Raw genomic sequence first — 12,634 nt, forward strand, 5'->3', positions numbered from 1 at the left:
CTGGGACCCGGCTCTATCCCATCTGCCCTCCACAGTCCTTCCTCCCCTCCTGCTAGAGGAGCCCCAGGTTAGGGAAGAGGCCAAGGGATGGGAAGAATGCCTGGAGAGAGCAGATGAGACAGAGGGACAAGAAGGAAGAAGAAGAACAAAGGACAGGGCAGCAAATCAGGAGGGAAGGGACCTACCATTTGTGTGTCTTCTTAGGTCCACAGCAAGAAGCCAGTGAGGCCACGGGCATAGCTACTTCCAGCAGCTCTGTCCTGCCCCAAGGAAACAGGGGGAAGTGTTCAGAGCACAAAAGTAGCTCTTCCCAGCCAAGTTCTACACCCCACCAGCCTCCTCGAACGGATTTACTTTTACAGCTGGCATTTGATACAGACTGACTTACAGGAACGCTGAGAAATCCACTGATCTCAAATTCTCTCCTGTGTAGGATCCCTGACATTCTATTAAAAGGTGATAAACACAGTGTGCTAAGAGCCTGGAAAAATAATAGATTAGTATGAATGAGTTTCAGAGTGTAAGTGATTTTGTGATTGAAATGCTTTATTCCAGACTTTTATTGTCAGGGACTCCCTCCCACCACGGCCTGCTCGTGAAATCAGAACTCGCTTCCCTTGCTAGGAAGTGATGGGACTGAGAAGCGGGGTGGTTCAGGAAACTAGAAGGGCCCTAGACATAGAAAGGGAAAGGGTGTGTCACTGAGGAGAGGACATTGAAGGGGCCATTTAATAAGTTCCTTCCAATTGAACAATTTGGCCTGGTACTTTTAGCTTTATCTGTGTGACAAGTAGGGAGGTACACTCTACGTTGTGTTTCCTGACCTGCTGACCTTTGAAGGTGTGCACCCTAAGTGGAAACCCTGCCCCTTCCTCCTACCCAGCCTGTGGCAGTTGAAGACTTGGTTTTAACATCACTTTATACACGAACCTCTTTGCTCTTGTTTCAGGTTTTACATGTGCCAGTTTTCTGAAGGCCTCAGTGGAATGCAAAAGCTGTGCCTAGGCACTGGAATTACAGAAATCAGGTTCTACGATCATACCTACAGTGTGAGGGTTAGATGAGTTGACACACATAAAGCATTTAGACAATGCCTGGCACTCAGTACATATTAATTCTTCTTCTTCTTCTTCTTGTTATCTTCAGTAAAGGGTCCAAATCTAATGTAGCCAGCATATGAAAGATGTTTCCTCCACACTGCCAAAGTTAATCCTTGTTTTTATTTTTATTTTTTTTTTAATTAATTTATTTATTTTTGGCTGTGTTGGGTCTTTGTTGTTACGCGCGGGCTTTCTCTAGTTGCGGCGAGCAGGGGCTACCCTTCGTGGCGGTGCGCGTGCTTCTCATCGCGGTGGTTTCTCTTGTTGCGGAGCACGGGCTCTAGGTGCACAGGCTTCAGTAGTTGTGGCTCGCAGGCTTAGTTGCTCCGCGGCATGTGGGATCTTCCCGGACCAGGGCACCAACCCGTGTCCCCTGCATTGGCAGGCAGATTCTTAACCACTGCGCCACCAGGGAAGTCCCAGATTCTTGTTTTTAAATAACTTTTTTTTCTGATATATGCTGTCACTTAAATAACCTCTTTGGATATCGATGTCTACTAAGTGGCCTTAAAAAGGATGACAGCAGTCATTTATACAAACAAGTAGAAAAATGTTTCTTTCAGTAGACTCTATCTGCTCACATGATTTTTGATAGGCATCATGTGACTTAGACATTAACTTTTAGGGACATTTTGAGAAATGTGCATTTGTGTTAATACCTTTGTGTTATGGTTATAACCTCCTCTCTCGTTAGATGAGGTTGTCAGATCCTCTAGGCTCTTTGATATACTTGTTTGGCTTTTTGTTGGTTTTAGGTAGTAGTGTGGCTGGTAAATACAGAAGGATCGATGTTAAAGAACTGCCTTAAAATGAGCCTTGAGAGTATGGTTAGATTAAGGTTATGCCAGTTGTAGACCCTTAGGCTCTGTCCTCGGCTGTTTCTCTGCCTGACTTTCACTGACTCCACAGTGACGTTTACATCTGTCGGAGTAGAATATGCACCTTTCCCTTACACAACTTCACAAGGACGATCTGTCTGGGTTAACACTGACCCTAACATAAGCGGTGACATATTGCTCGGTTTCGCCTCTAGCCTAGCCTAGAAGAATGGGGGTTTTGCTTTTAAAAAGGTTAAACTGCGTGGAAACAGTGTCACTGCTGTCTTTTTGACTAACAGGGTGAACTGGAGTCAGAAGACACTTGAACTCTATTTTGGCCCACTTAGAACTCTATTTTGTTTTACCAGTGAAGAGCAGTACTTTAACTAGAGAAGAAAAGTTCTTATTTTCAAACTACCCACACTGGCAGCCTGGCCATTGCAACGGTTCCAGGAGGCTTAGGTCAGACCGTCCCTCTCCCTGGGTCAGTGCAGAAAGCCCCACTTGTCTTAGGGAAGAGGCCACATAGATACCTTGGGCCCTGAGTTCACTTTTAACCTAAGGAGGACATTCTCAGTTTCTTCTCTCCCCACACTGGTGCCACATCTGTCCACAACTGCCAGTGTCTGACTGTGGCTCCTGAAAAGGTCTCCTTGAAGGAAATGGTCTGATTTGTCTAAGTGACTTTGACTGCTTCCTTAAGGAGACCCAGTGGCCTCAGGCCCTGAGGACTAACCACAACTCTGACCTCAGCCGACCCCACAGGGAATTAGGGAATTGGAGTGGTTTTCAGAGTTGTACCCTTTGGGGCGAGACGACCAGACCATTATCCTTCCTCCACAATCAGTCGGTGGATGTGGGCGCCTGGGAAGGTTGTAACCCCGGGTGAGGCAGCTCTCGGCTGCTCAAGTGGTCCCTGAAGGGGCTGAGAGCTGGAGGCCATCTCCTGACAGCACTCCCAGATCTGGGACAACAAGTCATTTCCTGAAGGGGGATTTGGATGAAGCATCTCAGGGTCCACCACAATTCACTCTCTGAACCCAGAGAAAACCATCGTAGTGGCAGTTTGGGAGCCCCTGAGAATACCAAGTTAGCCACGTCTCGGTCAGCAGTCAGACCACGTGGTCTTCTCTGTAGGATTTCAGTATCTGTGGAAAATCAGATGGAAAACAAATGCAGGAAGTGATGCAGAATATACAGTGAATAGAAAGGGAGCTTAACTCAATGCGCAAAACACGAGGAGAAAAGGGAAAACAAAATTTTAAACAAAATATTTGGAATATTAGCAGGCTGTAGGGACTTGAAACAACAGTACAGTTTTAGATTTTAAAGGCAGAATTTCTTTCATTTTGCTCTAATCTTTCAAATTTGGTAAATTCCTTGGGTAAACCTGTCTTGAGAGAAGAAACACCCATTCTTTGAATTAACTATTTTATAGGCAGCTTTTATTCTCTAAAGATCACTGTTTCTGGGAACATGATTTGATGAGTGTTACCTCTGAATTCTTGTAATGATGAACGGTTTTATACTGTGTTCTACAAATACTGAAACTATTCTTTTCATTCCAGATATTGATGAATGCAGCACTATTCCTGGAATCTGTGACGGGGGCGAATGTACAAACACAGTCAGCAGTTACTTTTGCAAATGTCCCCCTGGTTTTTACACCTCTCCCGATGGTACCAGATGCATAGGTAGGTGTAATTATAAACAGCATGCACAGTTTATGTAAATCAGTTCCATAATGGACATCATTCTAAGGGAGACATAAAATTCGTTAAGGGAAACATATAATTTCTCACTTGAGGTAAAATGTGCTTTTATGGAAATCTGTTAAGTAGTTGACCACGCTCTTGAAGAACAGAGGCAACTGTGGTCTTGTTTTGGGATTTTTGCCTCCCGTAAAGAGATGATCCAGGAGACCCTACAGATAAACTCAGTCTAAAATTAACTTTGCAGTTATGTGACCGTCAGACCTTGAAGCCATCTTTGACTCCTCTCTCTCTTTATCCCCACCCTCCGTCATTTCCCAGGACCTATGTTAATTTAGATCTGAAATTTTGCAATAATCTTTTAATTGCTCTCCCTGCTTCCTGGCTTCCCTACAATCCATCTTGTCAGATTTATCTTCCTAAAATGGTGCTTTGATTAAATAACTCTCTTGCTCAAACACCTCTGGTAGTTCTCCATTAGGATTTGGAAATTAGTGGTTTTCAGTCTATATCCCATGGAATCTTCAGGTGCCGCAAAGCCCTCTAGGACTGCTAGGGTTGGAGAGGGGGACAGGGCAAAGGGGGAGGCTGAGTGGAAAGGGTTCCTGCCTTCCCCTCCCCCTTCATACACACATGCCAGGCAATTTTGCTTTTATCTGGGTGGGTGTTAGGCTTCCATCTGGGTGGGTGTTAGGCTATCCATATTTTGCTATTACAAAATATCAATTAAATAAGAGGTGCTGTTGTTCAAAAACATAGATCTGACAATTGCTGGATTTAATGGTTGCTAAGAGTTCCTTCAAAGTCCAGTGTTCTAGAATAAAGTTCAAGTTCAAAAATGGACAGCCCGATAGAGAAGGAGCTTCACTCTGTGACCCCTCCCAACCTTGCTGACTTCTCAGCACAGTAACTGCTTCTCACCCCCAAACAGGCCATTCACAGCAATTGCTTCATTCATGTTGCACCACTCAGAACACATTCCCCAATGCAAGCCTCCTTTCACACTCCTACTCAGGTTCTCTATCTTTGAAGGTGTCCCAGATCAGCTTACCTGAAAGCAGTTTCCCCCCCGAACCTAAGGATATCTTATTAGAAATGGTTTTATAGGGAAATTCTGTGTTTCTGTATGTTTTTATCTCACTAATTAAGTTGTAATTCTCCTTAGAGAACAGTAACTGCTATCCTTATATTCCTGGTGGTTCTCAGCACAATTCCTTGCATGTAGTAGGCACTCAGTAAGCATGTGTTGACTATCAAAATAACTAATCCCTTATTAATAGGACCAAGCTGGGGAGCCTATGGCAGAAGGCCTCGGAGGAAAGTGAAGTCTATCTTTTGATGTTTGTTTCTGGCCCGTAGTTTCAAAGACATGCAGCTTCACATCCTCACCACAGGCCATGAATTTCAGACCAAGACAGAATCGCACTTGAACTTCTGAATTCCTTTTTAGTTAGTCACACATAATAAAAGCTGAGGGCAGTCTCTCCGTTGACATTTGAATAAGTACAACTCATGAGGGAAACATATCTGGACTCTTCCTTAGAAGCAATGGTCGGTGGTGCCCGGATTGCCTGATTTTCCAGGATCTGTCCATAGATCTTGGAACTGCAGTGAAAGGATGGCAAGTGCAGTTCACGTAGCTCCTTTTTCTCCCCAAACTGTCCCAATTAACACATGACCTCCAGTGGATATGCCTAGCAGAAGTCCTTTCCTGGCCAGATAATAGGTAGATTTTTTTTTTTAACCTTCAAAGAGAGCCCCAAACAGCATTCAAATGATTGATCCTTTTAACACATTTACATATCAGAAAGTTGACATTTTTAAAGTTCTTTCCTTTTTACCTAATATATCCACGCTAACTTTTTACAAAGGAAGGGAACGAAGATTCCTGGGTCACCTCCTCGGTGTGAGGTATTTTATGGAAATTATCTGACTTAATGTTCAAAACAGTACTGTAGATGGGAAGAAGCTGAGGTTTGGGAAGTTTAGATAAATAATTTGCTCCAGTTGTTTAAGCAGTTAATAAGTGAGGGAGCTGGGATTCCAACTTGGGCTGAGTCTACAGTCTGGACTCCGCCCATTGCTTCCTCCCAATGACCATCGGATGCAGTAAACGTTCTCTTGCCATACCCCTAGGCAAGCACTGTTCCTCTTTCCTTGGAACTTTATGATACCCATAATTAGCAACTTACATAAAGTGATCCCAATGACATTTCTGCCTTCCCTACTGCTGCTGTTTCCTGCCATGGTAAACCACAGAGACCCCCAAAATTATCCCCAGTGGCAAGAAAATATGTATAGTCTCCAACTTTTAAGCAAACCCAAGGTTTGTTGGCAAGTTGGTTATTTGGAATTAGTGAATCTAACCAATAGGAAACCCCACGTGTAGATAGTGGTATGTGGTATCTTCCTTATACATCTCTTTTAACCATGACATTCGAACTGTTACCTTCTGTTACCGCATTCTGCGACTCTCTCACCAGTTCTAACACTGCCTTTGTCGCGTAAGCGCTGGTAGAATTATTGCATTTTATTTTTGGTTTTGTGATCTTCGTTTGGCACTTTATAATACTTTGTGTAAGGCTGTCTTTTCATAGTAGTGTGTTCTGTCTCATCAATTCCCAGGAGTCTTAGAGATGTCTGGTACCTAGCTTGGGCCTCACAGCTCCTAGCTCCTAGTTGGCCCCAACAATGTTAGTGATTGGTTAGGGGAGACCTGCTGACAGGCTAGGATGACCTGCAAACACCTATTGATATTTAATCCATCATATATTTGTTTCGATGTAATGTGATTTCTGGGTCCTGAGAGTAAGGCCAAGTGATTCAGAAGTGGAGAAAGGAAGAAAGTTTCTTACTCCTTTTCTGCCAGATGTCTTGGCCAGGGCAGATTTAAAATAGATGAAGGTGTCTAAGGTTTCTCCAACCTTCATTTGCCTCCTCTAAGTCTTACCATGCTTCTCCCTCAGCTCCCATAGATCTTCAGATTACTTTAAAGCCACCCCTTACCCTCTATGCAAAGCGATCCAGCGCCAGATGATTTCCTTTCCACTTCCTTTGGCACTACCATCTGATGACATGGAAGACTTCAGGCTGGCATGCCCAAGGGTCAATTCCTCTGAATGGTTCCTGCTTTTCACAACTCTTCCCACTGGTTTTCTTTACAATTTTAAGTTGTGTAAATGTGCGTATTCTTAACAAAAGCTCTCCTGCAAAAAAAAAAAAAAAAAAAAAATATTGTAAAATGATTATTGTATATGCAGGTGCCATTTATAAATCAGGAACTGCCAGCAACGCAAATGTGGCTGGTTAATTCTTCCAGTCCTACCATTCACCATTTTGTTCAAGAGTCTCCGACCCATTGATTTATCATATAAGTCAGCCAGCTGGGCAGTAAAATAATATCATAGATAATTTGCAAAATAATAGACATAAGGCCATTAAGAGCTTGCTGTTGGCAGCTGTGGGTCCCAGTTTTGCTCTGAAAGATGGCCCACACTGAAAATTGTACATACAAATTTTGGTCAAGTGTTTATACTGGGTTTTGACCACCAAATTCATTTGAAGCTGGGATATAAGCCAGTTTTGAACATCTCTTCCCATTCTTAACAGCCTTTGGTTTCCATGCCCCAATATTAATCCTGGGGTATATGAAGTATTAGTGTCTTTAAGGCAAAGCAAATTAGGAAGCAGGAAGTTCTGTTTCTCCCCCTTCTGCACAGGGGAGGCGCCACCCATGTCTCCACAGAGCATTCTTTGTCTGCGCTTCCCTCTCCAGCCATTTACCCTGGACCAGGCTGGAGTAAAACTTGTTCTGCCTCTTTGCTGAGACTATTAGTCTGACCAGAGGTGCAGGAACTGGGACCACAGAAAATTTCTGGAAAGCACACTTATACTTGCTAGTGGTTTAAAGTACTTTTTAGAAATAATCTCATATCCTTTAAAGCTGGCCCATAATTTTCTTTTATAGTTTGTCTAGGTTTGATGTAGCCATCTTCACTCGACATTAATCATTTATTGCATTTTTATTTATTTATTTATTTATTTTTATATTTATTTTTGGCTGTGTTGGGTCTTCGTTTCTCTGCGAGGGCTTTCTCTAGTTGCAGCAAGCGGAGGCCACTCTTCATCGCGGTGCGCGGGCCTCTCACTATCGCGGCCTCTCTTGTTGCGGAGCACAGGCTCCAGACGCGCAGGCTCAGTAATTGTGACTCACGGGCCCAGTTGCTCCGCGGCATGTGGGATCCTCCCAGACCAGGGCTCGAACCCATGTCCCCTGCATTGGCAGGCAGACTCTCAACCGCTGCGCCACCAGGGGAAGGGGACGCCCCCTCGACATTAATAATTTAAATGTTTCTAAGTCAGCCTTGGTTTTTTCATTTTATTTCATTTTATTAATTTATTGCAAACTTCAAGATTTTAAGGCTTTGTGTTTTTGAGAATGATGTAGATGAAAACAGTGATAGGGGTGACCCTGTCTGATCAAATGATGGGTAATATGCAGACTTACAGGAAACATGAGGACAGATTTTTGACTACAAACAAATTCTTCACCTTACAAAAGGATTTCCCAGTTATATTCCTTCAAATGACAAGCATATTCAAAATACTAGTTACATTTCAAAACTTATTTTATAGGAACTGTACAGAAATACATTTTACTTAAAGAGAGATACACCCGTAACATATGATAGTTAGATCAAGGGGTTCTGTACTTGGCTGCCTACCTCCTGTATTCCACCGCATGACCTCAAAGGCTCATGAAGCAGTTAGGTTTCTCCTTTGTCATGGGCTCTTTTCTGGTAACCCAGAGTTGTACTTCAGTGTGTCAGTGTTGTCACGACGGTCAGACATGATGTAACCCAATAAAAGTGATATATAGAAATGTCTTCCCCTGTTGCTTTGAGAAGATACCGCTCTGCCACAAAAACAAAGTTCCTTCAAGAAGTATTGTATCCTATAGCACTAAGAACTTGCAATCATGTACATTTTGAACTTGTAAAGAATTAGTGCCTTATCAAATCTGTTAGGGCCCCAGGGCAAAAGGAAACTTCGATGAAGGAGCAGTGGATCTGACTGCAAAATGGCTCGTTCCTTTAAAAAAAAAACAAATCTCACACGTCTGACTCACGGTTTCAGACTGAAAAATGAGAAAGGTCTTTTAGAGATGTAACCTACAGTGCAGACTTCATGTTGTTTTAAAATAGATTTATATCAATATTTGCCTAAAGTGGCTCAAATTAGGTCGTTTGAAACCAAGGACAACACAGTCTCCCTTCAGTATAGAGACATGTCTCTAGACCTAATTAACCGTCACCGTCAGTGATTTTCTCCTTCTCTCTTTTCCTATGACCCATATGGTTGTAATCATTTGTTCCCACCTTGGGGACGGAATGTGGGACTTGGGCCAAGTGCACCAGCTCACAGGGGCAAAAGGTGTGAGATGGAGGGATTTCTGCCTGAGCGCTATTCCCGAGTGGCGCTCACAGCTTACCTTCCAGGGCTGAGTGTCACCTCATCCTGCTCAAGCCCCACTGGGAAATGTGGAGATGCTGGAGCAAAAGAGAGTCGTTTTACCTTTGATCTCAGTGATGTGTGTGGCGGTTTCTTTGTCCTCTCAGATGTTCGCCCAGGATACTGTTACACGGCTCTGGCAAACGGGCGCTGTTCTAACCAGCTGCCGCAGTCCATCACCAAGATGCAGTGCTGCTGTGACGTCGGCCGGTGCTGGTCTCCGGGGGTCACTGTTGCCCCCGAAATGTGTCCCATCAGAGCAACGGGTAAGAGCCCTTCCATTTATCCACAGAGTATCTCTGCTCAACCCCCCGGGAGCCCAGGGGCAATGTACGTGCTGCAGATTTAGTGGCAACCTGGGTAAGCGAATGACATTCCAGAAAATAAAAGAGATGGCCTTCAGGGAAATTTCCCCAGGTAATGAACAGGGGAAATACAGAGGTCCATACAAATGACACTGTTGGCAGGTACTGTATCTTACTTAGCTTGCGTATTACCACTGGGTAGCAACCTGACCAGTCAGAAGAACTGGTTCCTTCCTAGTCTCCTGTATTTCTTTTGGCTCTCTGTATTTCTTTTGTATCCTCAAAAGCTCAGCAGAATAAAACTCAACTCCCTCAGAGCCTTTCAGGTGAGTTATTCGGGATACACATTTCCTCCTTCCCTAACGTTTGACCCTCTCCTCTTCTTGGTTGCCAAGTCCTGTTGATTATTTTTTCTTTTCGATTTCTCTTTTCTGTCATATTCATTTCCACCTAAAGCTCATTTTCTTTCATCTGCACTATTGCAGTAGCCTCCTAACTGGTCTTTGTGAAATCCACAGCTGCCACATAACATTTCCCAAAGCCTAACTCATCTGAAATTCAGTTTTAAAAAATTGTGTGTGGGGAAAAAGTAGAGAAAGGTGTCCAGAAAATTTTTCGCAGGATGAACTCAGGCAATATCCAGTGGTCCAAGTCACTCCATTTCTTGAAAATAAAATTTTACTACTTAGCAGGGCATTTAGAGTTCCCAAATCTGATCCCCGTTCATCTTTTAATTCTTGTTCTTTATAGTAGCTTTATTTTCTAATTAAATTATGCAATCCAGCTTTCCTTGAACCCAGTCGGAGCATTTCTAAACTCAAATATTCTTTTTTCTCCAAACTTCTCCCCAGTTCAGGTCCTTACTCCCTACTCCCCACCCCTGCTACCTCTGCCTATTATTTGCCCTCTTGTTGGTTGAGATTCCTCTCAAATATGACCTAATCCCTGCCCATCCCAAGACCACCACTGCTGAAAGTTCTGCCTTCTTGCTCAGTGCTCTAGGTTTGTACTGTTGCTGTGATACAGATCCCATCTGCTCAGGTTTGTGCCTCTGTGTGTTCATATACAGCTTTTTTACTAGTTAATAAATCTCATTAGGGGGTTTCAGTCATCATTATAGTGCCTTATTCCTTCTAATTTTTTAACACTTCTCTGGTACTTAGCGAGAACTTGCTGATAGGAGGCATTCACGGAGAGTGTACGACTTACTAGGTGACGTCTTTCCCACCAGTTCTAAGTAAAACTTGGGGTAGTAACTTCTTCTCAATCTGGTTCCTGAAAAGTATGTTTAAATCAGGAAATTTTAGGGGAGAACATCAAGATGAGGATGGATGAATGCAGAGCTAATGAAATACTTCAGAGTGTGCTATTCACAGAATATGAACGCCCCATTATCATGGGTTATAGACCTGCTCACAGATGTTATTTTTAAATTTCTATTTATGACTGAGAATTATGTGTGTGCATTAAAGAAGCAAGAAAATCTTTCAATAAATTTTAACATATAACAAGTCATATATTTTGCCATATATTTTGACTGTCTCTGGTCTAAAAATATAAGGCACCCTTCTTAGTTCACTAGGGGGACCATTTAGTCGGTCACTGTTTAGAAGCACATGACTTTCTACTAAGACATACAGCTTGGATACCAGGAGAATCACTTTTTAAATGTATACGTTAACTTAGGAATCAGCAGCATTGATGTGGATTCTTTCCTATGTTGAGACCTTGAATAGAAGAGGGAGGACCAGAGTAGGCTTAGGTGCTGAAGACCTACTTTGGGACTCATGGGGCAGAAGGCCGGGTTCCCCTGTGTAGCTTTGCGGGGAGCTGCTCTCCCAAAGGGTACCACTGAAAGACGCACAACCCTGAGACAGGCCCAGAGCAGAGCAGATGGATAGAGCAAACTAATTTGCAGGTAGGTGTGTTTGTTTGTTCAAATGTTCCAGTACCAGTACTACAGAGCTCTGGGTTCTTAACTTATGGAGAGTGATGACATAGGAAGGATGATTTCAGATTGGTCAGCTTTTCACTTTAAAAAAAAATCAGTATCATCTCCGGGTTAAATGGAGATAGGAAAGTTGGACATCAGTTGAACAAAATCAGCCCCAGCTTGCTGATTCTGAATGTAAAGGGGCTCAACGGAAAGTTATTAAGCTGAAGAAAGTAGGAAGAAGTACAGAGCCCAGCCTGATACACTTTCATGGAGAGGTTGAGATGAATTTAATGGCATGCTTAAAATAATATACCCACCTAGTTAGCAGAAATGCTGATAAGCTATCCAACTTCTTTTATAGAAATCCTAAAAGACTAAAAAAAAAGGTTGATTGGTGCTTGGAAGCTAATAAGTACAATTGCCATTCAATTAAATCCAACATAGTTAATAAATTCCTCTTCTGTGCAGTTTTCCAGGTGAGGCCGAGAGTGGGATTTCGTCACGAGTTAAACACGATCCTTGACTTCAGAGACTGCACAGTCTTAGTGGTAGAGAGTTGGTAGAAAGCAGGTAGCCAGGAAATGATGGGTATGGCACATCCAGGTGATAATTCTATAAGGAAGATCACTGTGGTTTAACAACAGGGACTGTAGCATCCTGATTCAGGGAAGCATAAACAATATATAAATCCTTTCCAAATACAGTCAAGTACTACAGAATCTTTGTGGGCTGAAATTCCAGATAAATAATGCAGTAGTAGAATTCTCTGAAAACATAAACTTAACCTGAGTTGGAAATGTCAAATATGATTGAAAAAGTTTTAGTAATGGACCAGAAAAAAACAACAAGGTACATGGTAGCTAGGTATGTTTAGCCAAATGTAAATGGACAGAATGTCCCATGAGGTTGAAATATGAATACATTTCAGTACGACATATCACTGTGTCATAGAATAAGCCAGATTCTAGTCCTCAAGGAAAATAAAAATACTAGCCTAATTTCTATTAATGGATGAAGCTAGTATAGAAAGTACCTATGGGAGAATCCCTGTGTGACAGAGGTAATAAAATAATCAACATTCTGGAAAGAGGGAAAAAAGAAATTTTAAAAATGATATAGTTTACTTATAGAAGGGAACTATGACAAAATATGGCTATTTGTAGGAAACATGAAAAGGAGTGTTTAAGTAAATACATTTCTCGAAACCTGAATACTGCTTAAAAAGACCTGTTTGGAAGCCTCCCTCCCCTGA

The 12,634-nt window shown here is 42.6% G+C and overlaps 1 protein-coding gene across 2 annotated transcripts in view; it reads left to right on the plus strand.

Annotated features, from left to right (window-relative positions):
• FBN1 (fibrillin 1) overlaps positions 1-12,634 on the plus strand; it is a 252,546-nt gene that overhangs the window by 120,265 nt on the left and 119,647 nt on the right. For both annotated transcript variants that reach the window (XM_059913339.1, XM_059913338.1), the window contains exons 9-10: positions 3,487-3,612; positions 9,249-9,407. In XM_059913339.1, the coding sequence (XP_059769322.1) occupies positions 3,487-3,612; positions 9,249-9,407 (285 nt within the window). The remainder of the gene's footprint in view (positions 1-3,486; positions 3,613-9,248; positions 9,408-12,634) is intronic.

Source organism: Balaenoptera ricei, chromosome 2 (assembly GCF_028023285.1).
Source record: "Balaenoptera ricei isolate mBalRic1 chromosome 2, mBalRic1.hap2, whole genome shotgun sequence".
NCBI lineage: Eukaryota > Metazoa > Chordata > Mammalia > Artiodactyla > Balaenopteridae > Balaenoptera > Balaenoptera ricei.